General features: G+C 52.2%; 12 protein-coding genes across 12 annotated transcripts; 8 read left to right on the top strand and 4 right to left on the bottom strand.

Annotated features, from left to right (window-relative positions):
* Window positions 1-165: 165 nt before the first annotated feature.
* Window positions 166-1,404, bottom strand: COCVIDRAFT_106886 (hypothetical protein; the record flags this gene model as incomplete). Its single annotated transcript, XM_014698269.1, has 4 exons — window positions 166-781; window positions 856-1,020; window positions 1,082-1,281; window positions 1,351-1,404. 4 exons carry the CDS (start codon window positions 1,402-1,404, stop codon window positions 166-168), a joined length of 1,035 nt encoding a protein of 344 aa, XP_014553755.1.
* Window positions 1,405-1,660: 256 nt separating this feature from the next.
* COCVIDRAFT_106915 (hypothetical protein) lies at window positions 1,661-2,904 on the top strand (the record flags this gene model as incomplete). Its single annotated transcript, XM_014698268.1, has 6 exons — window positions 1,661-1,877; window positions 1,935-2,016; window positions 2,074-2,153; window positions 2,207-2,271; window positions 2,319-2,521; window positions 2,583-2,904. 6 exons carry the CDS (start codon window positions 1,661-1,663, stop codon window positions 2,902-2,904), a joined length of 969 nt encoding a protein of 322 aa, XP_014553754.1.
* A 138-nt stretch (window positions 2,905-3,042) lies between these two features.
* On the bottom strand, window positions 3,043-3,942 carry COCVIDRAFT_106803 (hypothetical protein; the record flags this gene model as incomplete). The annotated part of the gene is made up of 2 exons (XM_014698267.1): window positions 3,043-3,429; window positions 3,631-3,942. 2 exons carry the CDS (start codon window positions 3,940-3,942, stop codon window positions 3,043-3,045), a joined length of 699 nt encoding a protein of 232 aa, XP_014553753.1.
* Window positions 3,943-4,846: 904 nt separating this feature from the next.
* On the top strand, window positions 4,847-5,020 carry COCVIDRAFT_106890 (hypothetical protein; the record flags this gene model as incomplete). Its single annotated transcript, XM_014698266.1, has 1 exon — window positions 4,847-5,020. A coding segment is annotated over one exon (174 nt), but the record flags the coding sequence as incomplete, so codon positions are not given.
* A 194-nt stretch (window positions 5,021-5,214) lies between these two features.
* COCVIDRAFT_18432 (hypothetical protein) lies at window positions 5,215-6,338 on the top strand (the record flags this gene model as incomplete). Its single annotated transcript, XM_014698228.1, has 4 exons — window positions 5,215-5,338; window positions 5,404-5,417; window positions 5,478-5,534; window positions 5,595-6,338. The coding sequence occupies 4 exons, from the start codon at window positions 5,215-5,217 to the stop codon at window positions 6,336-6,338; spliced, it is 939 nt and encodes a 312-aa protein (XP_014553714.1).
* Window positions 6,339-7,192: 854 nt separating this feature from the next.
* Window positions 7,193-8,463, top strand: COCVIDRAFT_29107 (hypothetical protein; the record flags this gene model as incomplete). The annotated part of the gene is made up of 6 exons (XM_014698265.1): window positions 7,193-7,237; window positions 7,308-7,418; window positions 7,468-7,555; window positions 7,608-8,070; window positions 8,122-8,266; window positions 8,332-8,463. The coding sequence occupies 6 exons, from the start codon at window positions 7,193-7,195 to the stop codon at window positions 8,461-8,463; spliced, it is 984 nt and encodes a 327-aa protein (XP_014553751.1).
* A 685-nt stretch (window positions 8,464-9,148) lies between these two features.
* Window positions 9,149-10,036, top strand: COCVIDRAFT_106913 (hypothetical protein; the record flags this gene model as incomplete). Its single annotated transcript, XM_014698264.1, has 1 exon — window positions 9,149-10,036. A coding segment is annotated over one exon (888 nt), but the record flags the coding sequence as incomplete, so codon positions are not given.
* Window positions 10,037-10,486: 450 nt separating this feature from the next.
* COCVIDRAFT_106852 (hypothetical protein) lies at window positions 10,487-11,388 on the top strand (the record flags this gene model as incomplete). Its single annotated transcript, XM_014698263.1, has 2 exons — window positions 10,487-10,863; window positions 10,983-11,388. 2 exons carry the CDS (start codon window positions 10,487-10,489, stop codon window positions 11,386-11,388), a joined length of 783 nt encoding a protein of 260 aa, XP_014553749.1.
* A 421-nt stretch (window positions 11,389-11,809) lies between these two features.
* On the bottom strand, window positions 11,810-14,242 carry COCVIDRAFT_106868 (hypothetical protein; the record flags this gene model as incomplete). Its single annotated transcript, XM_014698262.1, has 6 exons — window positions 11,810-12,891; window positions 12,940-13,462; window positions 13,516-13,649; window positions 13,885-14,034; window positions 14,097-14,126; window positions 14,200-14,242. The coding sequence occupies 6 exons, from the start codon at window positions 14,240-14,242 to the stop codon at window positions 11,810-11,812; spliced, it is 1,962 nt and encodes a 653-aa protein (XP_014553748.1).
* Window positions 14,243-15,291: 1,049 nt separating this feature from the next.
* COCVIDRAFT_18428 (hypothetical protein) lies at window positions 15,292-17,401 on the top strand (the record flags this gene model as incomplete). Its single annotated transcript, XM_014698227.1, has 2 exons — window positions 15,292-15,678; window positions 15,806-17,401. 2 exons carry the CDS (start codon window positions 15,292-15,294, stop codon window positions 17,399-17,401), a joined length of 1,983 nt encoding a protein of 660 aa, XP_014553713.1.
* A 1,888-nt stretch (window positions 17,402-19,289) lies between these two features.
* Window positions 19,290-20,673, bottom strand: COCVIDRAFT_40282 (glycoside hydrolase family 6 protein; the record flags this gene model as incomplete). The annotated part of the gene is made up of 4 exons (XM_014698261.1): window positions 19,290-19,807; window positions 19,877-20,104; window positions 20,168-20,340; window positions 20,405-20,673. The coding sequence occupies 4 exons, from the start codon at window positions 20,671-20,673 to the stop codon at window positions 19,290-19,292; spliced, it is 1,188 nt and encodes a 395-aa protein (XP_014553747.1).
* Window positions 20,674-23,195: 2,522 nt separating this feature from the next.
* COCVIDRAFT_106824 (hypothetical protein) lies at window positions 23,196-25,332 on the top strand (the record flags this gene model as incomplete). The annotated part of the gene is made up of 2 exons (XM_014698260.1): window positions 23,196-23,744; window positions 23,800-25,332. The coding sequence occupies 2 exons, from the start codon at window positions 23,196-23,198 to the stop codon at window positions 25,330-25,332; spliced, it is 2,082 nt and encodes a 693-aa protein (XP_014553746.1).
* Between the last annotated feature and the right edge of the window lie 73 nt (window positions 25,333-25,405).

The following is a 25,405-nucleotide window of genomic DNA, read 5'->3' as shown; positions in this document are numbered from 1 at the left end:
AACCTGTGCATGATATGATGAAATGTAAATGACCCCCTTTTTTTTAGTTTAGGATATAAACATATAGTTATATATATTCAATATTTCTTGATGCATTGTTTTTTTTAAAAATTCTTCGATAAGGGTACACTCATGTGACAAGTAAGTAGTCGTGCAATCCCCTTTTCACGGCCTCAGCTCAACTCCCTTAACCCCCTTCATCCCCTCCTTAAACCCATCTCTCCCCAAAATCTCCTTGACCTTCTCCAACACCGCGCCCTCCCGTCTCCTACTCACATCATCCTCCTTGACCTTCTCGCCCGCCACCAACGCACTCTCCAGTCCCTCATACTCCCAAATATTCGCCTTCATGCCCACCCCGTGATACTGGTGTTTCTGCAAAAACGCCAACCAAGCCTTGACCACATCCGGGTGTCCATCCTGAATCTGGATCAAGCGGCGCATCGTCACCCTCTCAAAGTTCTCTTGACTCTTCTTGAAGATGAAATTCGATCGCGGGACTACCCAGCGCTCTGTTATGCGTGGTAGCGGGATGGGACCGCGCGCGCAGAGACCCATATAGTATGCAGCGCGCACGGCGAAGTCGGAGAAGAGGAGCAGGTTGCGGATGTTGTAGGTGCGGAGTTGGAGGTCGCAGGTGGGCACGCCGTATTCGGGTGTGCGGCGAAGGGGCCTGAGGTGGACGGCGCGGACGTTGAGGGGGGTGCGGAGGGCGTCGAGGGCTTCTTGGGTTTTGGGGTCTAGTGGGGGTTGGTCGGTGGGGAGGGTGATGTCTTTTTCTCTGTTGGAACCAGAGGGTTAGTCTGTTTTTTTCTATATAATCCGGGGGTGAAGGAGGGTATGACAAAAACGTACTTTGCGAGTTTAATGGGTTCAACGCCGGCGCGCTTGTAGACTTTTAAGAGGCCAAGGTGGTCGGGTGTGTTTTGTAGTTCTTTCCATTGTCGCTGCGCTTCCTCGCGCGTCTTGGGTTCCCGTTGTTGCTGGCGCTTGTTGACTTTTTGCTGGCTGGCATATAGACTGGAGTCTTTGTTAGAACCCTCGTCCTCCTCAAATATCTCGTTATGGCAAGCCAACATACGTCTTGAATTCCTGAACATCGATACCCATATCCTCCAGCCGAGCATCAAGCGGCATATCGCCGCTCTCCAGGTCCATCTTCAGCTTCTCAATGAGCCTGACATCTCTGTCCTCTCTTGAGTCCCGCTCATTGTCCTCGTCCGCTTTCGAGCTCTTGTTCCGCGAAAAGGTCTGGACGGATGGCCGTGGGGCGTGTGAAATCTATTTTCCATTGCAAGTCAGCGGGCCAATTCGTCGCAGACAGCGCTTAACAATTCAATCAATTCATACCTTGACCCTCTTTGCTGGCCCCAGAAAAGAGCGCATACATCGTGGCGCGGCCATGGTCGCTGTCGTCGCAACTTAACCCACGTCCAGCCGTCCAACTTCTTCCTCCGACAATGGCGCTAGCTGCGATTCCGCTTATGGTCTTGGCAGTCGTCGGAATTGCCCGCCGCCTTCCTTGTGCACCCTAGTCATCGCCTCTGATAATGTCACATGTACTCCCTAGACTATTTTCCCTAGTCACAGTTGATCCATTTATCTTTTGTGTTCTAGAGACTTGCTCTCCTTGACTTCACTTTTTTTGCGACTGCTTAAGATGGAGTCCACTCAAGATGCCGCTGCTGCGCCAAACGCCTATGTCCGCGCGACAGAGACGGCCAAATACGTTCGCTCTCAACTACCCGAGACGCTCCAAAATCCAAAGGTAGCCATCGTGTGCGGTTCGGGCCTAGGTGGACTTGCCGACACCATCGAGCCAGAGCCCAAGGTCGAGTTGGCATACGGCACAATTCCACACTTTCCTAAGAGCACAGGTATGTACAAGGCGCGACCCTCAAACTTCATCATGCGGGGTGCTGACAAGTACATAGTTCAGGGCCATGCGGGCAAGTTTGTCTTTGGTCACATTGGGCCTCAGAAAACACCAGTCGCACTTTTGGTTGGACGCGCACAGTAGGTCACTACAGGGGAAGAAGAGCATTTGAACAAGTTTGATATTGACATTGGTAGTTTCTATGAAGGACACTCGATGGACTTGGTCACATTCGCTACCCGCGTGTGCAAGGTGCTTGGTGTCGAAACCATGATTGGTATGGAACGTGCGAGGCGAGAGCTAGAGTCATGGGCTAATGACGGCATGTAGTCACAAACGCAGCTGGTGGTCTCAACCAGACTTACCGCGTGGGAGACATTGTGTGTCTAAACGACGTACGTAAGTCTTTGTAAAGCTCAAGACTCACCCTAACACTATGCAGCATCTCAACATGGCTGGGCTTGTTGGATTCCATCCGCTGCGTGGCCCCAACATTGATGAGTTTGGTGTACGATTTCCACCACTATCAGATGCCTACGACCTCGATTTGAGGAGAAGAACGCACAAAGCTTGGGTCAAGCTAGGCCTTGACCAGCAACAGAGACGTCTACACGAAGGCGTATATGCATTCGTTGCAGGACCAACGTATGTTCTCAAAATATTCTTACTTGACATGTCGGCGGCGGACATGAGCTAATCCATCCAGTTACGAGACCCGCGCAGAGTGCCGGATGCTGAGCATGCTAGGGGCTGATGTCGTTGGCATGTCGACTGTGCCAGAGATCATCGTCGCCAGACATGCAGGAATGCGTATTCTGGCGTTCAGTCTAGTCACAAATGTCGCTGTCCTTGAAGCAGGCTCTTGTGGAAATGATGCCACAATTCAGAACATGAACAGGGCGCAGCTGACCGAACACCTGAGCCAAGGCAAGGCAAACCACGAAGAGGTGTTGGAGGCTGGACGGGAGGCGGCCAAGGACATGCAGGCTTTGGTCAAGCAGATCCTTTCCGACCTAGACGAGGAATAGAAGCGCGTCTTAGTCAAAGTTCCGTGGGACAAGCGAGACAGATCTGAGCTAGAAAATATCAAGCCAGACAACGCTGGTCTCGAACACCCAAAAACACAACCATGTTGACAATTACCACGTGAAGTTTCATACACGTGCTCAAGGCTTGACAATCTTGCCCTTGTTGCGCTTTGCTTTGAGGGCCTTGTAGTGGGCCTTCTTTCCGCTCGACTTGGTCGCCTGGATGTCTTGGTACTTTCGGTTGAAGCGGCCACTGTCTTGCTCCTGGGCAATGACTTCCTCGAGCATGGTCTGCCTGCGGTCCTTGTTCTTGAGACGGCTGCTGTAGAACTCGGTGGCGCCTTCAATAATGGTGCCGACTTGGGAGAACGCAGGAACATCGCCCTTGGAGTTGTCCTTTTTGTAGTGGCGCTTGGGATCGAGGACGCTGCGCATCTTGAGGAGCTGCAAGTCTCGGCGTAGCTCTGGGGTCAGGTCGGTCTTGGGCATGTTGAACCATTGTGAGCCAGCAGTTGCTTTCTTCTCCTAAACAAGCCATTAGTATTTTGTGACTGACAAGCTTGAATGCAAAAAGCGTGTAGTGAATAGATGCCTCAGTGTAACTATGAACTAATGGTGCCTCAGTAGCGCAGGAAGGCAACCAAGACGGCGCCCGAATCTGCTCAGCAAAAACATTTGGGATAGATATCATCAAAGGCGTGGGGATGCGACTGGGGTTTGGCATACCTCTTGCTTCTGCTTCTTGATTTGCAGCGGGTCCTCAATCTTCTTGATGCCGTTAGCCAAGGCCTTTTGGTTCTTGTCGACAAGCTTTGAGTGATCTAGACGAGTAATGTTGCCGTGAGTCTTTTCGTAAGTATCGGCGATATGGCCGGGCGTCAGTTTGGGAAGCTTGAATGGGGCTTCGGCCCTAGCTGCAGGCTGCGCAGCCTTTGCACGCATGCGCTCGGCAGCCTCGTTGAGCAGCTCTCGAATCTGCTCATCGGAGAGATCCTCGTCCGAGTCGTCGACAAGCGGCTGGTGCGTTGGCAGCTCCATGCTGGCGGTGACGGGGAGAGGATGGAAAATTTGGAGAACAACTTTTTGAAAAGGTCGGGCGCACGGGCCATGTCGGCAAAGCTAAGCTGCTTGCGTCAGATGCCTTGCATGGCCGCCGACGAACCATCCATGTGCTACTACTATGTATGGATGCAAGTACATAGTACGAGGCTGGTCGGGCATTTTGTGATACAAGAGGCCATCAATGGCAATGACCTGCATTGGGCGTCCTGGTGCATGGGAACGTCTGCCCCTGCTGCTCGCGTCCGCCACGTCAAGTTACGCACAAGACCGCAACCGTCGAGATCTTGGTGTGCGGTCAGCGTGGGCATATTGGCTCATGACGCGTGCGTGCATATCATGGCGCATTGAAGAGAACTGAGGACGAACAACTCATCGCTGGCATGGCCCGTTGCTCAGAGGGCCAATCAGGACACCAGGCCTCGGTCACGATGCGGCCGAGCATTGCGCCTTGAAGAGGCACAAATGTGATGGAGGCGGCAGACACACGGCGTCGCTCCTGTGCTGTCACTGCTCTAGGCATTGCGGACGGGCGCAGTGCGACATGGATAGCACGCATACATGGGTATATTAAGCGTGGTCGAGTGACAATGAGGCGAGCATCTGGCTGTGGGCGAGACGACGCTGCAGCGCGCTCGCTACGTGACAGACTCGCGCCTCGACGGCCTTCTTGGACTACGGTTAAGAGCAATCAAGTAAATCAATTACTGCTGCACCCACTCGTCGCCCTCTCCAACACTGGTCTTTGAGAAGCTGGGTAACGTCGGGGCCCTTGCTTAGCTGTGGTTCGTCGACCCGTTGGAAACCCACCAACCAACCAACCATCAACTCCGCGAAGATATACTCGGGCTGGAATTTGATTCGCCAGGCCCAAGCACAGGTCAGTCGCGTTTCTTGTTCAACGTCGAGAGTCGAGATGAGTTTGTGCAATAGAAGGAAGCTCATACACGATGCCAGGCCGCCCGCAGCATCGCCTCTCGCCCCAAAAAACAGGCATTCGCGTCTTCCCCGCGCCATCTCTCTGCACCTTTCCCGGCCACTCAGACCGTACCTTTGACGCAACCACACCCGCGCCCTCCTTCCACAACGCGCCCATACCAATCTCTTGACGACTCATTGGGCACTGCGCATACCTCTCCTGCACAGAGCCGCTCTCCTCGCCCAATTTCCCTGCGCCATCCGGTCTCCAGATACACCTGACAGACGCGCACCCAGCCCACCGTGTCGCACTTGCGCAACCCAGCCCACGCCATGGATCAAGTCAACCTCCAGGGCCACGGCCAGCAGAAGATGCGCCCGGCCACTGCTGCGCCCCGCAAGTACGACGGCCAGCAAGGCAATCCGCTCTACGACCCTGCCAATGGCGGTCACTATGGTACGTCGATGCAGCTCCAGCCGGCGCATCCCCCGTTGACCGCTTGTGCTAACACTATCCTCCAGGCGCATCCGCAGCTGTACGTCTTGTTGTGCCTTCATTGCTCCCCCGAGCTTCCCATCGCTGATATTTGGTCCAGATTGCCGCGCAAAACCAAGCTCCAGATCCACAGCTCTTCACCGGTTCCTGGCAGAATGTACGCACCCAACGCCCAAACGCCTACGGCGCCCAGAGTCTCAGTAGCTGACACTTGCAGGTGAACCAAGGCCTCACGGGAAACTACCGCGACATTCTCAACACGTACTGGCAGCAACAAGTAACGAAGCTCGAGACGGACGAACATGACTACAAGCTGCACCAGCTCCCGCTTGCTCGCATTAAGAAGGTTATGAAAGCGGATCCCGAGGTCAAGATGATCTCTGCCGAAGCGCCCATCCTATTCGCCAAGGGATGCGACATCTTCATCACGGAGCTCACAATGCGTGCGTGGATCCACGCCGAAGAGAACAAGCGTCGCACTCTGCAGCGCTCCGACATTGCCTCCGCATTATCCAAGTCGGACATGTTTGACTTTCTTATCGATATCGTCCCTCGTGAAGAGGCGCATCCACACAAGAGAAGCGCGGGCCAAAACGCGGCCGTGCAATCGTCGGCTGCAGTGGTTCCCCCCGGCGGCATGCCTCAGCCTGTGCACGCCCAGCACCCAATGGCTCCTCCCGACTACGGCATGAACCAGCACCTTGCCCAGCAAGAGGACTACCGACAGTCATCCATGTACCCAGGACCTGTGCAGGGCGACCCGAGCGTGTATGCGCAGCAGGGCATGTTTGATCCCAATGCGTATGGCCCATACGGCGCTATGGGGCAGCAGCCTCAGATGTACGCGGTTGGTCAGCGCGGGCCAGATCCCAATGCCGGCGACCCACAGGGCTTTGGCCGGTATGGCGAGGCTGACGCTGATGATGATGCTCAGGGCGAGCGCGTGGACGCAGACAACTAGTTGTTGACCCAGCCTCTGACTCTCGGTGATTAGTTGTCGCGATGCCGACACGACAGAGAGAGGTGTTGTGCGCTATTGTTAGCAGATTGATCTTGGATATGGCGTTTAGGTACGGTGTTTGGGCACACGGCCGCGGAATGGCTAGGTATCATGAAAGGCGTCATAATACAATATCACTTAATGGAAAGTCAATTAGCTTGTCGCAAACAAGTGATGCTTCTCCCGTAACAGCTTAGGCAGCGAGGCTTGTTTGCCATGACGTTAGCAGCGAGGCCCCGGTCTATTCCGGCACCTGTAGCGCGCTGGACAGGACCGAGGTCCTTGTTGGTTGAAAGACTTAACGATGCGCGGGTCTATGTCTTTGTACCTGCATTTTCTAGCGGGCTCCGTCCTATTCCGAACATCTGTGGCACCGAGGCACATCACATGCGTGACTTGTGGCTGGGAAGCAGTAAGGGAGGCATTGTGTATACAGCTTGGAGGTGGATGTTCAAGTGGTGTGTTCTGCACGACTGATGTACGCCTGAGAGAGTTCTGAACCCAGACTGCATACCCGCCTGGCGAAACCAGGGCTGTCGCGGACTTGATGCGATCTGCCCTAGAAAGCACTAGGCGTGACGGCCTTTCGGTGAGGCGCGTCCCATGCTCCGCCCGGTACCCCGCCGCTAATGGCCCGTGCTCCACCCCCACCTGCGCGAGACCAACAGAACCAGTGCATAGTCCAGCGCTCACCCTACATCAAGCCACCATTCTGCCTTTTCTTCTCTTCTCTTCTCTCACCGACTCTTCAATTGCTTTCATCAAACTTGCCCCTCCACAAAACACCCCTCTCCCTTCATCAAATCACATCAAAAATGGTCAAGGCCGTAGTAGCTGGAGCTTCCGGAGGCATCGGACAGGTACGAGCCCGCGAGCACCCAAAGGGTCCATAGACCTCCATTGCAGCACCTGCTAACCAATGTGAAATAGCCCCTCTCTCTACTCCTCAAGAACAACCAGCACGTCACTGAGCTCGCCCTCTACGATGTTGTAAACACTCCAGGTGTTGCTGCTGACCTGTCTCACATCTCGACCCCCGCGGTATGAGGTGCTCGCCCCGCATTCACATAAACACACTAAAGTTGCTTAGGTTGTAAAAGGCTACCTGCCCAAGGACGATGGTCTGAAGGGCGCCCTTACCGGTGCTGACATCGTTGTCATTCCCGCCGGTATTCCTCGTAAGTTGGATATATTCTACGGCTCGGCGAGCAAACACTGACAAAGACTCAGGCAAGCCTGGTATGACGCGCGATGATCTGTTCAAGATCAACGCCGGCATCGTCAAGGGTCTCGTCGAGGGCATTGCCCAATTCTGCCCCAAGGCTTTCGTCCTCATCATCTCCAACCCCGTAAACTCCACAGTCCCCATCGCTGCCGAGGTCCTCAAGAAGGCCGGCGTCTTCGACCCCAAGAAGCTCTTCGGTGTCACCACCCTAGACGTTGTCCGTGCCGAGACATTCGTTGCCGAGATTGTCGGCGAGAAGAACCCCGGAAACCTCAACATTCCCGTCATTGGTGGCCACTCTGGCGAGACCATTGTCCCGCTCTTCAGCCAGGCTAAGCCAAGCGTGAACATTCCAGCAGACAAGATGGAAGCCCTTGTCAAGCGTGTCCAATTCGGTGGTGATGAGGTCGTCCAGGCAAAGGATGGTGCTGGTTCAGCCACCCTTTCCATGGCCTACGCCGGATACCGGTAAGTCTTTTGTGGCTCTACTTTGAGATGACACAGCCTGACCACAGACAGATTCGCCGAAAAGGTCATCAAGGCCGCCAAGGGCGAGAAGGGCATTGTCGAGCCCAGCTATGTCTACCTCCCCGGTGTCGAGGGTGGCGACGCGATTGCGAAGGCTACTGGAACCGAGTTCTTCTCTGTACCAATCGAGCTTGGTGTAAGTAATCCAAGATGATCTTGACATGTTTCGTATCCTGTAGCTTTACTAATCTTTTGCAATAGCCCAGTGGTGCCGAGAAGGCCATCGACGTCGTCAGCAGTGCGAACGACCAAGAGAAGACTCTCCTCAAGGCCTGCTACGAGGGCCTGGGTGGCAACATCACCAAGGGTGTTGAGTTTGTCAAGACTGCTTAGTGAGTAAACTACGTTGCATTATTGATGGATCTTGAGGCTGATGGAATCGTGCAGAGTAACTATAGACCTCCGCGATGGATGATGCGAGACGAATCCAGATGAAGACATGTCTTGGAATGCCCAATGATCATATGCCACTGTGAGCAGAAGAATGAATAAATTTATGAACACCAAAAGACCCCTTGCATGATTCTGAGACGCATCAATGCTTTTGTGATGAACATGTTCTGATCAGAATAGGGTATGTCCCGCACGTTATGCCCAAGAAAGAACCCTCGCTATTCGACATGCCATGCGGGCTCGCAGTCCTTGTTGAAATGTGTCTGTAGTCACTGAGTATACCTATGGTCGACCGATTACCTATTACAGAGCCGTGAATGGATTTCCACAGAGAACCAGTACCATAGGCGAAGAATGAAAAACGAAAAGAAAGGGTGCCTGAAATTATCGTTGAGATTTCCAATGAGAACTGTTTTGGGTATATCTGGAGAATGAATTACCTATCCGAGCCCGCATAAAATGATGACTGGCTAAGCGACATCAAGGCTAACCATGGTTTGGGATATTGACATTTTGCACTGACATACGTATATAGTCGCGCACCTATCTGCCCTTCTCGTCCATCATTCATCAAACACAACTATCGACTATACCGACAAGCACGAGCACATTCAAAATGCGTTGATCTTTCCTGGACCTTCCCCCGGAGCTGAGGCTCATGATCTATAAGCACTTATCCATCACCACAAAGCACCTAGTCCTGGAACGCTCACTCAACGAGTACGGTGGTGCGTCGACCATTCGGCTAGTCGTAAAATTTGCACCCGTCGAGATCTTGAGGACCTGTCGGTTGATCTACCAAGAAGCCCATGCCTGTGTCAACAGGCTTGTGGAAAGATGCCAACGCCTGCAAGTCATTGTCGACTTGTCCATGATGAGAACCTTTTGTGGGATAGTCTGCAGCACAGAGACTGATGACGTGGGAAAGATTTTCATAATGATTATGCAAGAGTCTTGTTCACCTACGGTTCTACCTGCAGAGCAAGGCCAGCACCGAAACCGTTTTAGTTTGCCACCATCAGATCGCGTGGTATCGGCGGAATACGCAATTAAACTCCGAAACTTTATGGAGCGGAGCATCAAGTATGTAAACCACATGCTCAATATGTGCATACTAGAGATTGCCGTCACGATACCAGAACATGTCAGAATAATGGGAGGACAAACAATATATCCACTGATGGGTTTTCCATGGAGAGCAGCGCATCGGAGGCAAGAATTTCGCTTATATGCTAGGGTGGAAGGGGAACTGGATGCCACGATGGAGATCGAGTACGGCATGCTGATAAGAGAATGGAGTTGTTTTCTGCGTTATGATGGTCAAGAAGATGCGAAGGTGCTCGGTGATGTAGAATGGCAAGCGGACTGGGAAGGAATTGAGGTTCGGGAGAATTACGTAGAGGCAGAAGCGGTGTTGCATGTGATGATAGAGGAGGCTCGCAGGCAACCATCACGTCACCATGTGTCGAGCTTCCTAAGGTTGGAAAACGAAGTGAGGTCTCTAGGACTCTAGTCAGGAAACAGGATAGAAATTTTTGTATTTTATGTTCTAGATTTAATTCTAGCATTGTATGGATGGATTTACATAAGTGGTGTTGGGATATTGGCAAGACGTGCCGAGCCATGACACTAGGGACTAGCAGGACCCTTGCCGGATGATCGACGGTAGTAGTTCTGAATAGCCCACATGGAGCTCCAACGCCGACGGACCGCATTGCGCTTTGTGACTGCGATTCCCCGCCTACAGCCCGATAATTCCCCAGCACTGATCCCCCGCGACGAATAATACGACACAAAACAACTCGATATCCAAGGCCGTCTCAATTCCATCTGCAGAGCCCCTACACCAACATTATCCAACAACGCGCGCACCCCTCAGCACGGTACACTCGAGTCGACACATTACATACCCGCCCAACAGGCAAACAAACCCATATACACGCAAAAAGAACACCTTTCAAACATGGCGCAAGCCAACGCCTCCGTCCCCAGCGAAACCTCACCCCCTTACGTCGACCCCACCTTCTCGGTAGTAAACACATCATGCCTGGACCTCCTCCTCATCGAACTGGTCCCCATGGCCTACCGCATAACCGCCGACCTGGCCGCTCGAGAAGAAGAATGGATTCACGGTGCCGCCAGCGCAGCCTCACCTAGCGCGCGAGCCAAGCAGTTGGCTGGCTCCCCCGGCAACGACGCCGCGAGCACCGTAGCCGCGCGGACAGAAGGCGGAGGCCACGTTGGTGTCGCGGGGACCGTGGACGAGGAGGAGAGTAGAGAAGCCGTGTTTCACCGGTTAGAAGCACTAGGGTACAGAGTTGGTCTTGGGGTTGTGGAACGGTATTTAACATCCTTTTCCTCCTCCCCCACCATTTATCCACCCTTCCTTCTGCCCTTCTTCCACCCAATTTCCCTACTCGACCGATTGAACAAATGTAAATCACTAACGAAACACGCAGTTTCTCCCGCGACGCCCCCCGCCCCACCACCCCCCTCGATTGCATCAAATTCCTCTGCAAAGACCTCTGGACCCTCCTCTTCCGCAAGCAAATCGACAACCTCAAAACTAACCACCGCGGCATCTACGTCCTCACCGATAATACCTTCAAGCCCCTCGGCCGCATGTCCTTTGACACAAAGAAATACGACGCCAGCATGCAAGCTGCCCTCGTCGCGCAGACGGGCGACCCCGCGTTGGGGCGCGAGGCAAATTCACAGGCTAGGGTCCAGCCGTTTCTTTATTTCCCCGCGGGCTTAATTAGGGGGTGTCTTGCTGCGCTGGGGATTCAGGCTAGTGTTACGGCGGAGAGTGTGGCGTTGCCTGGGGCTACGTTTCAGATTCGGACGGTAGGGGCGAAGAGTTGAGGGTTGAAGTTAGAAAGGCGAGGGAGGGGGTTTTTTTGATTGATTGTGATGTGTTTTTAGCGGCATACACTGGCGTTGTTTTGGGATGAATGGATGAGGATGATGGGTATGAATGTGGTTTGCATGATATGTATACATATGGGGATATCCGAATACATATGTTTATCATCACGTTTGCTTTTGTACCGGCAATATAGACGGGTAAGGCAACGAGCAATGTTGTACAAGACTAAAATACAGCACAAATCATTCACCTCACTTGGTCCAAAGAGAGAGACACGGAGATGAACAATATCTCATTCCCATTTCCGATTCCACAAAAAAAAAACACAAGACGCCACCAATGCTCCAGACAAATGCACATAGTGCCTGTCCGTTTTCCCTTGACCGAGATAGACTCTAAAAGAAATGATGGAAAAAATCAAACGTTACTCGGTCCACCGGGACCCTTTGGATCAAGCAACAAATGCGGTTTCAAGAAGCCATCATCAATCTGCTTGAACGCGTTTGCAGGATCATGACTGATTTCACTGATAAGCTGCTTAACCGCACCAGTGGCAGTAGCCACTCTACCCGGTCCTTCTGGTGGTTTATGACCAGAAGTCGGGTACGGTGATACAGTCTGGGAAGCGCCTGCAAGTGGGGATGAGGAGCGGTTGGGAGAACGGCGGGCGCTCGGGGGTAAGTCGAGATCAATGTCGTCTTCGTCGTTTGAGGCACTATCTCCGGGGCTGAGGAGACCCTGATCTGCGCCGTCCCGGGTGCGGACGTGGCTAGAGTTGCGGCGTGTGGCACCGTTGGGACGGGTTCGGGGACTGCTGCGGCTGCGGGAGCCGCTAGAGTAGGAACTTTCTTGGTTGTTGACATTGTTGAGAGTGAAGGCGCCTTGGCTGGGGCGGGGTGTGTGACCATAACCTTGACCTTGCTTACGGCTATATGTGCCGCCGTTGACGACTTCAATGTCGAACTCGTCGTCGCTGTCGATTTCCTCGACGATGCCAGTGCGGATACCTAGGATTTCCAACATGCGTGCGGTGGTGCCGCCAAAGATAATGACGGTCAAGACAACGACGACAAGGACAGTTGCTCGTAGGGTATCACCGTTATTACCTGTCAGGCCTGCAGCGAGCGCAACACCGACAGCACCACGCAGACCTGCCCAGTAAATCATGGCTTGGTGAGCCCAGGGAATCTCTTCCACAAGCTCTTCTCCACGTCTACGCTGGCGGTACCGGGTCACGGAGTTGATGATTCTAGAAAGCGGGAATACGGCACACCATCGAGCTGCGCAGATACCAGCGACGGTGATGAGGATAAACAGGGGCTTATAGTCAAGCTTGTCATCGGTAAAGAGCGAGAGTCCCAGGTAGATGAAGATGAAGTTCTCCGAAATCTGCGACGTGACTTGGAAGACAAACTTGGTAGTGAGCTGTGTTCGCCTCGACATGTTGTGGTAAGCATAGTGTTTCATGCATATGCCGCAGAATAGTAGCGAGACAATGCCTGTACTTGGTCAGCGGAAATACATACTGACAAGTCTGCAGTACTTACCCGACATGTGGATGGCGTTGGACATGAAGTAGGTCAAGTATGCAGTGAGAATAATTAAACAACTCTCCGTCTTGGGGAAGCGCCTGACATAGGTGAATTTGAGCATCAGAGAGACGGCAATGCCGACTGTAACACCGATAAACAGACTGCCAAAGAAGACGCCAAAGAAAATGCCAAAGGCCTCAAACAGGCTAAGGATACCCAGCGACTCTGCGCCATCCTTGTACTTTTGTGCAGTTTCAAACAAGACGATAGCAACGGCATCATTCAAGATTGACTCGCCAAAAATGAGTGTGTACAGCTTGGGCTCTACTTTGTACGTATCGAAGATGGCAAGAATAGTCACGGGGTCCGTGGCCGAAAGAGTGGCGCCCACGGACATGGCCTCGACAAAGTTGATCTTGAAGCCATCGAGAGGGATCCTGGTCCAGAGGAAGAGAATAAGGCCGAGGACTAGAGCAGAGATGAAGGTCCCCGCAAAGGCAAAGGTGAGGATAGTGCCGATATGACGAAAGAAGTTGCCCTAGGGCTTGTTAGGACACGGCAAGGAGCAGGGGTGTGTGTGTAAGAACCCACTTGGTGCAGTTCGTAGCCGGCCGATAGGATGATGGGAGGCAGCAGCAGGTTGAAAAACATTTGGTAGTCAAAACTGACGGCATCCCGCACGGATGCTACTGCTGTCAGGCGGAGGATGAGACCAACGACCATTCCTGAAAGTGGTTAGCGGGGCATGTGGTAGCGTGCTCCGGTTACGATGTGAGCCAAGACGGGATTGCAGTGGACAGAACATGTGCAGATTTACCCCACTAATCAATCGCTGATCGAGCTTCTGCCCCAAGCTTGCAGGGCGATGGCTTGTAACCCAGTATGCGCACTACTTGGGGCTTGTCACGACGATTGCGCAAGAGTAGTAGAGGCCACGGAGGCGGGCGTGGGGCAACGTACCAGCAAAGATGGACAAGACGGTTTCATGGACGGCCTGTATTTTGCGTGTGTGCAGGATATAGCTGGTAAAGAGGGCGATTATGAGCAGGACGATGAGGATGGATAAAGCCCATGATGTGAAGATTTCCTTTTGGCCGGCCTCGGGTTCGTCTGGTGCAGGCATTAGACAGGCTTGAGGCGCGGGGAATTTGAAGAGGGCATGGGTAACTGACCATCCGGGTCTGCGTCGGTCGTGTCTCGCTCTGTAGCAAAAAATAGGTCAGTGGTGATCTGGGCGACATGGTGTGTCATGGCATAGGCTTCGAGGGCGCATACTGAGGAGCTGGCCGACGGCCCACCAGCCCATTATGGAAGCCATGCTGGGCTCAAGGCGGCGCTTTCATGGGCCGGATTGCGTCGCGTTGCTGATGAGTCGAAGGAGCAGGGCGCGTGTGATGGACGGCACAGGTGGGTGGTGTTGGGCGCGGGTCTTGGATGAAAGGCCACGGGCGCGCCAGATGACAGAGGGCGGATGGCGCGAGTGGGCAGGCAGTGGCAGTGGCAGTGAGAGTGGCTGGGCAGGGCAGAGCAGAGCAGGGCAGCGAGGGTGTGAGGGCGAGCGTGATCAATTCACCGTGACGTGTCTGTGTGTATGTGTGCGTATGTAGGATGTGTGCAGCGTGCATGTATGTAGGTATGTGTTCTCTGGGAGTTGCTGCCTCGCCCTCTGCGCCGCCCCCAGCAAAGCTGCCCAGGTGTCTGTTCGTCGTCCCATGTCCCGGCACACGGCCCTCCCGCCCTAGCGCCACATTGGGACTAGCGCACTAGCAAGGGTCTGAGGAACTGCTCGCTCATGGCCCAACGTCATCCTACATGCTTCCCGCACACACTCTGCCTGCATGACATCGACTTTGAATCGCCCTGCTGAGCGCAAAAGACACCCAACCACCACACACACCCACGCTTGCACGCGCATGCACTCGCGCGCACATGACCTACACCGCTCTCCTCAGCGCCTGGTGACGTTCCCCTGCTGATTCGACTCGCCGTCCTTCGCCTCCCCGCCACTGCCGCCTCCAGCTGCAGTGCGGCTCGTCATTTGCGTAGCCCTTTATTCTTGCTGAGCACGCCGCCAGCCGTTTTGCGCCCCAGCGGAACCGCTAGCTTCTCTTTCACTGTGCTGCATATCTTGGCCCCTCCGCCGTGACTTTTGCCTGCAACAGCCCTGTCTCTCACCACATCACTCCACCCTCCCTCGAGACTGCTGCCCGCCGCCCGCCGCCCGCTGCCAACTGACCCTGGCAGCAAGCCTACCAATCACAGTCTCGCCGACCCTGACCACCTACAGCAATCTATCTCCAGGCCTGACCACGTCGCCGCCTGCACAGCAACCCGATCGCGTGTTGTCCCCACGTCCACTGCCACATCATGTCTTCGACGCCTCTGTCTCGTGGCCGAGATGACTCGGCCCCAGGGCCCCTTTCCCCGCCTCTATCTAGACTCGACACTTCCTCTCCTCGTCCCAAACCACGACCCAAACTCGTCTCTTTTGCCCGCGACTCTCCCCTGGGCGGCCGCCCCGACACTGACGGAGACGCTGAGATAGAATTCATTCACCACGCAGACCATCCGCCCCGCATGTCTTCCGAAGTCGACCCGCTCCTTAAGGAGGCCATGTCGCCCAACAGCGAAGACGACAGCTGGTTGGGTGAATCACAAGTCGAGGAGACAAAGTCAAGCTGGTTCCTCTTCCTACTTACTTTCGGCGGCCTCGGCTTGCAAATTGGTTGGTCTGTAGAAACTTCAAACGGCTCGGTAAGTGCTTTTTCCACCTGCCTCCTTCAAAAAAATTCACTGGCACGCTATGGACCCTGCGTCCAGATCGGCGTCCTGCCACTTGTGTTTTCTGCGGTGGCGAGGCTGCGGCTAACGTTGTCAACAGCCCTATCTTCTGTCGCTCGGTCTGAGCAAGTCGATGCTTGCCCTCGTCTGGATTGCCGGTCCTCTCTCTGGTGTACTCGTCCAGCCCTACGTCGGTCTCAAGAGCGACAATTGCCGTTTGCGATGGGGAAAGCGGAGACCTTTCATTGTCGGCGGTGCTGCCGCAACCATCTTGTCGCTCATGGTTCTCGCTTGGGCTAAAGAGATCATGGGCGGTTTCTTGGGCATCTTTGGAGCAGACCCAGAGTCCACCTTTGTCAAGACAAGTATCATGCTTTTCGCCGTCTTCTTCGTATATGTGCTGGATTTTGCTATCAACGTCATCCAAGCCGGCGTGCGAGCATATATTGTCGATGTTGCACCCACGCACCAGCAAGAATCTGCCAATGCATGGCTGATGAGGTCGGCGGGTATTGGCAACATCTTGGGCTACCTTGCCGGCTACATCAACTTGCCAGACTATCTCCCATGGCTCGGTAACACCCAGTTCAAGGTCCTTTGCGCCATTGCATCCTTTGTCATGGCTCTCACTGTCGGCGTCAGTTGCTCCGCATGCGCCGAACGTGACCCACAGTTCGATACCGCTCCCGCCAACCAGCAAGATGGTGTTATTGCTTTTTTCAAAGGCCTTGCACGCTCAGTCAGGAAACTGCCCCCTCAGATCAAGAAAGTCTGCATGGTGCAGTTCTTTGCTTGGATCGGATGGTTTCCTTTTCTCTTCTACATCACCACCTACGTTGGCGAGATCTACGCCGACCCATTTTTTGAGGAGGACCCACATCTCCCAGATCGCCAGATCGACGGTATCCTTGAAGATGGAACCAGAATTGGCACAAGAGCTTTGTTGATTTTCGCCATCACTACATTCATCGCCTCTGTTATCTTGCCTTTTGTTATTCCGCCAACATTCCAAGCTCCAGAGCCCGAGCGCCCCGTTACTCCCGCGACCCCCATGACGCCATCCACCCCGCATTCTATGAACGGCTCCAGCTACTTTGCACTCAACCACCAGCCCAAAGGATCTTCAAAGACCTTTATGGACAGGCTCTCCAATTCAATGGACGTGCTGCAGATCAAATCGCTAACCCTTCGTCGCGCATGGCTCATCTCGCACATTCTGTTCGCCGTGCTAATGGCCTTGACCTTTTTTGTCCGCAGTGCCTGGGGCGCTACAGTTCTTGTCGGCGCTATTGGTATTCCTTGGTGTATCACAAACTGGGCGCCATTCGCTATCATCTCTTCCGAAATCTCAAAGCGAGACGCCATTCGCCGTGGCATTATCAAGCCTCGTGACCGTGAAGCGCAACTTATTGCAGAGGGCGAAGATGAAGGTTCAGGTGCAGATTCGGCTGGTGTCGTACTCGGAATCCACAATGTCGCAATCGCAGCACCGCAAGTCATTGCCACGTTGATCAGCGCCGTCTTGTTCAGAATCCTACAAAAGCCCAGAGGCACAGCTGGCGACACCAGTGTAGCCTGGGTGCTGCGCTTTGGAGGCATCTGCGCTCTAGTCGCTGCATGGCTGACGCTCCAAGTCAACGAAGAAAAAGAAGACGTTGAAACCGAAGAACCCTTCAGGAGGAGGCGGATGTCCTAGGACGACTCCGATGAGTATTCTTTGGCTCATCTTAGACATGAGTTGGCCCAGTCTCTTAGCCGGCAAAATTCTCTAGACGGAGACACTTTGACTAGCTTAGACCACAGCGAAAGGCGAGGCAAGATTTGGGAAATATTCCAATGGCATTAACCAACCCTGCCGCTGTCCGACACACGCATTGCCCCCGTTTGGATTGTTCTGGCTCCAAAAGTCTGGCTTTTTATTAGACTTTGGTTCCCTCCCCCACTTGAATTAGACTGTGATATTCCTTGTGGGTTTTAAGCGAAGGCGTTCCTCCCCCCTTCCTTTTTTTGATTTTGGCGTCTTGAGAAGAGAGATTCCACACCTTTTTTTTAACGGCTTTATGAAATGGCATGAGCGGAGTTTTTGGGAGGGATTATACACACACACATCCATGTATATGCGGATGGATGGATTTTGGAGGGTTTCTTTCCTGGGACTTCGGCGCGGATAGGGGCGTTTTCTTTTCAATGGATAGGGAAAATTATACCACACACTCTTTTTTTGTGATTACCAGTAGGAAATCTAAGGCCACCTTTTTTTGCTGTTATATTGTAGCTCTTTTTGGCGTTTCAATGGAATAGATGATAGGGGTTCGTTCTTTGATGTATTTTTGTCAAATGTTTTGACCATCTTGCTTGGATTTTGTTTTTATCATTCCTCGTGTTATCACGCATCTACGTAGTAAAACAAAATTCCAAGCATTATTTACCTATTACGTCTTACAAAATTATATTGTCTTTCGATTTTTTGGAAACGTGAGAGTATTGAGTCTAGAGTGTAGCGAAGACGATTGCACATACGATATACTGACGTTTCTAGAACGTCATCGATTTCGGTAGGTTGTTGATGGTGGGGGTGGAGGCTGTGTGGAATCGTGGGGCATTTTTATAGATCAACCGGGTGCCCACACATCGATTCCTCTTTCCTCGGTTTTTTTTCCAAGAAAGGGAAATTACTGAGAAAGAAAGAACAAAAAGACCACTTAACTTGATTCCTCCAAGACAAACTTAATACTTCTTTCCTTGAAGCAAAAAACAAAAACAAAAAACCCCCCCAGCAATTGCTTGGCAACGTTTCTGAGACCTCACAGCGAAGACGGGGGTTTTTACTACTCGAGTTATTGAAGAAAAAACTCCTTGCAATTCTTCCTGCTTTCTTTTTTGCCTTTGAAGGTATTGCAACATTCTGGACTCGAAAAAATAAGGGGGTTGTATCTAGGAAGGGTTAGAAACGTAGTACGTGGTACGCGATACGAAAGTAATTGTCACGTGCTACCACACGTGCTACCACTCTTGACACAACTAAGGTATTCGGATAGGAGATATATTAACATTGAGACTGAGGTGTAACTTGATAGCATGAAAAACAATGTTATGCGTGGCTATGATATTTAGAATTTCTAATGAGTATAGCATGGTGTATTGCTTCATCTCTGCTACCTCTTAAAAAACCCGTGTAGCGCTGGTTTTTATTAAGCAGTATCATTATTTGTACTAGTGGCAAGATTCTATCCGACTTATTTAATTTAATCCATAAAGAGCCGGGAAAATACATGTGTTGTTGTCGAAGAGGTGTGAAGAGATTTTCCGGTTGCTTTCGGTGCATACTGTAAGTTGGGAACGGGGGAAGTGTCGAATGAAAAGTGTTTAGAAAGGTAAGTGACTAGGTATGGATGACAATTGTGTCTTAGTAGCAATTTGGGAAAAAACGAGAGACACTGTTCTATTGTTGCTTTGCCCTGAAGATAATGAATCTCGCCTTAACCCCCCTCCTCACAACCTATCTATGTACAAAGAAAGTTGACCTCACACCCTACTCTACCGTTCCCATAGAGCCAAACATGTTCAGCAAGCGCACCATCACTCTACAGAGGCGGGTTGGCGTTCTTGACAAGCATCTCAAAGTAGGCCTGGTTCCAGGATCCAGCCTCGGGGCTGGGCTTGTAGGCATCGTCCTTACCGCAGAATGAATCGTAGCGCTTCGCGGAGGTATCGCTGGTACCGTCACTCTCACCACCGGGCTTGCCCCACACGCAGGCATCGATGAGTGGAGATCCCGTGTCAGCCGTGGGGGGACGACCGAATCCAGCACCGTTGACATTGCACCAGTCGCCCCATTCCTTGCGGATACCCGTGACGCCATTGCGGCCTGTGTCGACAATGGCCTGGCCGGGCATGCCTGCGGCGACAAGTTCGGGCGATATGAGCTGGACGTACTTCTTCTCGTTTTGTGCCTTGTTGTACTGGCCGTCGGAGGAACCAGCAAATTCTCCAGGCTCTTGGTCCAGCGAGTTCCATCCGGCAATGTTGGTCGCGATACCGCGGACTGCCTTGGGGCTGCCAGCGTTTTTGTAGACCGTCGCAAGCTCCTTGGCGCCCGGTTCTGCTCAGATTAGCTTTTCTATTTTTTTCTCCATGTACGATTCAATGACAGGTAAAGGAGAGTACGTACTGATATTGGCGTCCCAGCCAAGCCAACCTCCGTGACCAGCATCTATGTACATGGCTACATTGGGGAGATTCAGCTGCTTAAGCGCATACGCAACTCCCTCGCGGTATCCGGCAGCAGAGGCCTGGCATGTCGCCAAGTTGCTGTTGGTGACCAAGTTGGGCAAAGAGTCGGGCTCGATAATCAAAGCGAAGGCGATGTTTGGGTACTTCTTGATGATTGTAACAATGGCTATGATGGAGTTCCAGGTTAGTGGCGAGATCTACATAAGATAAGACGATGGTTAGTACTCACGATCAATGTACTGCGTTTTGTAAATGTTGATTTCGCCAACGGCAAGTTCACCGTTAGATGCTTTGGCGGCGCAGTCGCGACCAGGCAGATCGTAAATGATGAGTCCGCGAATCTGGGTGCAGGGGGTGTCCTTGATGATGTCGTCGAGCATCTTGATCTTGTCACGCGTATCACTGAATTGCATGTCAGCATCCTTTTCACTAGAAAACCATACAGCCCGAGCTTTCAGCGCCTTACATCCAGAAAAAACTTCCAATATTAGCGACCTTGGCCGCTTTTGCTGCAAGTGTCGAGTCGGTGATTTTTGTAACAGCTTCTTTGACTTCGGCAGCATAGAAACTATTGACAGCGAGGGAGCGATTGGAGAACGGGTTTCCAGATAGCGTGACAGGAGAAGAGCATACTGCGGCCTGGCGGGCAGCGATGTCGCGGCGCTCAGCAGGAGAAGGAAACGCAAGAGCGCCAGAGATGGCCGAAGCCACTGTTGCGGAGAGAAGACCTTTCATGGTAGTGGCTGTAAGAGAACGTGCGAATGCAAGAGAGCGTATGGTAGTTTGGATGCTGAAACATTCGAGTGACGAGCCTCCTTCTTATACAACTCATGTACTGGCAGCCGAGAATTGGGATACTCGTCCATCGGAAAGCAGGCCCGAGGGTGATTGACAAGGGGCAGTTGTCAGGTTTGGGCGATCAGCCCTCGAGAAATAAGATTTAGATGAACATATATCATGTGGGGAATGATACTATACCAAGTTTATCTGTAGTAAAGTGCCACTTTAGTAGGAGGAGGCAACAGTACGGTTCTTGCAGTGGGTTCGAGATTTTACACTTGGGTGCCCTTTGATAAGCTGGACCGCGTTGGAGCGACGATGCCTTGCCATCTCATATTTCGTCGATGAGACAGTGTCGGAATATTTCTCAAGGTATCTTCTCCAAGGTAGGATTTGAAGCGCAAATGGTGCCTAATTTGTCTCTGTGTATGCGTCCTTGATTGGCATATATGACTAGCAGGGTCAATAGATGAATGTCTTACGAGAGACTTTAGAACTGCGGGGATGTTGGCTTCCCGAGCCTCTACTACCCCGCGGTCTCGACGTTAGTCTCTCAGCCTCATCTATGAATACCCCGACGAATCGACTATGAGAGTGATGGCGATGTTCGAGCATATCAAGTAACAAGATGGCCTCGATCGACCACGTCTACCGTTCCACAATGCTGGCTTGACCACTACAAACTGAAGCACCAGGGCATTGTGTAGTTAGCCTCATTTGTGGGTACATGTAGATTTGTATTTGGATAATGCGGGTACACGACTCCGAGCCGCCGGATGACGCAGCAGTGACGGGCCTGCATACAGCGTGTTGAAGCTATATGGCCCCATGGCATAGATGTATCAGGTGTTGATAGAATGAGCGCGTTGTTTGGCGTACTAGAAGTAAGCGTATGTATTCGGCCCGGGATGTTTTGGCTGAACCGCCTTCTCGAAACATTCTGCCGTGCACATGACAGCCCAATTTGATGAAGGTAGATCTCGGACACTGCTGAGGATTTCATTTATCCTGACACACGGCACATTGTACATAATTCTGGAAGGCGAACTATGGCAGTTGTTCCATGCAAGGGTGGGTGCCATGTGCAAAGAGGAATCAAGTCCATGCACGAACGGGGCGTCGTAGCTTGGAGCAAACGAATGGCTCGCGCTTGATGTTGCGAGATTGGTTGTAACTTGTCTGCGCCACGGTTCAGCATTTCCCTAGATCAAGGCAGTGAGGCTCGGGAGAGTTGCGGATAGTCAACGGGAAATGGGGCATCTCCCTCAGATTGACTTGGACTGGAAGACAATGTGCTAGTATTACCGGGGTGCCGTAGTATATGTTGCGGTGTTTGTATCATACGTGGACTGCGACGCGTTGCAAAGTGTCGCAACCAACCATAGGAGCCTTGGTCGTATAGGGTGATGACAGCAATCTTGCAAAGGCGACATGTGAGTGGGCGAGATGTTTGGAAACTCCCGGATGTCGGGTAATAGGAGACAGCTGCCGCCCTGCACCACGTTTAGTCCCATCTGGTGCTAGCGGCAATATCGAAAGGCTCTTGGTTCACTCAAGCTCCGCATTCTGGCCCCGCAAGCCTTGCATTCGGCCGAATCCTTAAGCTTATGTAGACTTCCGTACCTTTTCGAGACTCTCGGATGATTGATAGCGACCACGCGTGAAGGGTCGGGCGAAGACTCCGTCGCTGCCGACATCGTTCACATTGTCCTTCCCTCGATCTGCCGTCTGTGCTTTTGGCATCTGAAGCGAGCCGGCATAACACCACACTCGCAGGTCAGCGGTATTCTCGTGTCCATGTCCAACTTAGATTGATGCTACCATACTTTTGTGACGAATCACATCACCGCAACCCAATGAAGACACCACGGTTATAGTTTTATTGTCTCCTGTCCTTCCTCTTTTGGTTCATTCGCGTCCAGTCCCGATATTATCAAGTGAGATTCATAAAAACTTACTTCGGATTCATTGTTAGCTCTCGATGCGCTGTTTTTCTCAGCGAGTACGCCGACGAGCTATATCGTGGTTTCAGAGCTCGTGGGACGACGGTATAGCTTGAACAACTCCAAAGACGAGTGAATTCTATAGAATAATTCCCACAAATTTGACAGGATGTCAGGTGCATTGTTTCTCTAGATATTCTTCGAACGAATGCTATCTGGCAAACCCACTGTGACCAGACTTCGCGTCCGAATGCGGATTATATACACTAGCCCCCAAATGGCCTAGCCTCTCACATTTGATCCAGTCTCCTTCATCGGCTCAAGCATCCCACGCACGACTGTTACCCTCACGCTCGAAATGAAGAATTTTGTCATATGGATTTACCAAACCTGATTCAATAAGATGCTGGCCGTCTGATTGAGAAAGCCCTTTTCCTTACAAAACTCAACACAATGCGGGGTAAAGAATATTGAATCATCTCGATTGACCAAACTGAACGTTAGCAATCGAAAAGATAGTAGATCAGGCAAGCAATGTCCAAGCCATTAACTGAAGCGGATATTATATTTCCGCATCTCTCCAACACACCAAACTTATCAAACACCCTCTCATCGTTACGCCGTTCAACGCTCTCAACACACAACCGGCTCGCTTCAATCATATCCGACAGTGCTTTTGTCGAATCTGTTGCATCAGCCTATGAGCTTCCCTTGGTAGCCAATGAGCGCTGTGGTAGTTGGTACATTCCGCCATCTTTGAAGTCCGGATCCGTCTACTTTAAAAGTACAGACGGTCACATGGGCGAATGGAGTTTCAGTCTGCGAAGGCTGAATTTACAATTGCTCGATGTGGTAGAGAAATGGGGCGGTGCAGTTGTAGTGGATAGTACGAGGAGGGGGAAGAGTATGCCGGATGCATTGAGCAAGACTATCCCAACGTGGTGTTGCGTGATGAATCGGGCGGTGTTTGGTGTGGAGAATGCAAAAGAAGAGACGAGGCTTTTTACACCACCGCAAGCTGTGGGGGAGAGCGAGCATGCGCAGATGGAGAAGAGAATTGATGGGTTTGTACAGCAATTTTTGGTATGTTTTCTTAGGCTGCTGAAATGCTGGGATGTTGTAGCTGATAGAACGAAAGGACATTTGCAAACCCAACATCCCACTTCTCCGTAGTAAGCTGAAAAAGCCACTCCGCCCCATATGGATAACACAGAAATCTTCTCTTCCGGATTCAGCTCCTTCTTTTTCGGATTTCCATCCCATAGTCCTCTGCACAGCGTCACGGCGTGTCCATGGCGCCGAGGCATCAGAAAGCGGATATATCCAGGGTGCTGCAGACGACCACGAGGCGTGGTCACACGGACTTACGCCGCCACTTTTCTGGAAAAACAGGGATATGCTGATGAGAATGAATGAAGAGGATGCTCCAGAGATCATTGCAAAGCTCATCAAGGAACAAAAGGGCAGTGGCGCAGCTGCAAGCTTGATCAAGCCTACATCACAGCTATATATCTCATCCAGCGAAGACATACAATTGGCAGGTTTTGAAACTGTAGTCAGCTGCACACCAGAGCCATTTGCATCTACTACACTCAAAGATGCGGGAGTAAGACACTACCTTCATCTGAAATGTCAGAACGGCAAGCTGGGGTCACGCGACCTTCGCACTCAGCTTCCTCAGCTTGTTCCGTTCTTCTCTTTTCTCCAAACTCCCGAAACACAAAGCAAAATACTATTATGCTGTCCCACAGGCAAAGATCTCTCCGTTGGAGCTGCCCTAGCGATATTATGTCTTTACACAGACGAAAGCGGAGCAATCGATACAGGAAAAGCGAAAGAAGCCAAGAACATGAATAAATCGTTCATCAAGCAGAGACTAAGCTGGATCACCACGAGCAACGCAGCCTTGAATCCAAGTCGAGCAACACTTCAAAGCGTCAACGCCATGCTACTCTCCAGCCAAGACCCAAAAGCCTCTCTCCCCACACAACCAACAGCGACCCTTCCAATCCGCGAAACCCGACCATTACCCTCCGAACCCACAAACCCAACACCTCAAGACCCAGCTCCTAGATCCCGACTCTCCAGCCCTAGATCCATCTTCACCAACCTCGCCACCACCTCGACCTGGAACTTCACCCGCAACCTCACCTCCAAGCTCCCCAGCCACCCTTCCGGTACCGTCACCGGCACCGCGACATTCACCCCCATGCCCCACTCATCTTCTATCCCGCTACCAACCCTGCTCTACGCCGAAGAAGGCACATTCAGCACAACCACCGGTCTCAGTTTTACCGCGCGCAGAAAATACGTGTATCAATTGTGTCCTGGTGCTGAGCCGGCAGACACAGAGTTCATCGCTGTACGCTTTTTCGATGACGACAAGATGCGTGAGGCGAGGCAGGAGGGCGGTGTTGGAAGTGATGGGCAGGGGATTGGGGGGTTGTTTGTTGAGATGGGGGAACTGCAAGCGGGCGAGGAAGAGGAAGCGGTTAGAGCGAAGAATAGGGAGACGCATCTTTGTGGGAGGGATTTGTATGCTGCGACTTGGGCTTTTGCGAGGAATATGACGGTAGAGGGAGGGGAGGTATGGTGGGAGGTCGAGTACGAAGTCAAGGGGCCGCAGAAGGATTATACAAGTTCGACGAGGTATACGCGGGTGGTGGAGTAGGGTGAGTATGTACATTTTTTTTTGGCTATTTTGACTGATTGGTGTATCTAGCTTTCTAAGCTCCCTTCGACAC

This window comes from Bipolaris victoriae, assembly GCF_000527765.1.
Source record: "Bipolaris victoriae FI3 unplaced genomic scaffold scaffold_81, whole genome shotgun sequence".
Classification (NCBI taxonomy): Eukaryota; Fungi; Ascomycota; class Dothideomycetes; order Pleosporales; family Pleosporaceae; genus Bipolaris; species Bipolaris victoriae.
This window is presented reverse-complemented; position numbering and strand designations above follow the sequence as displayed.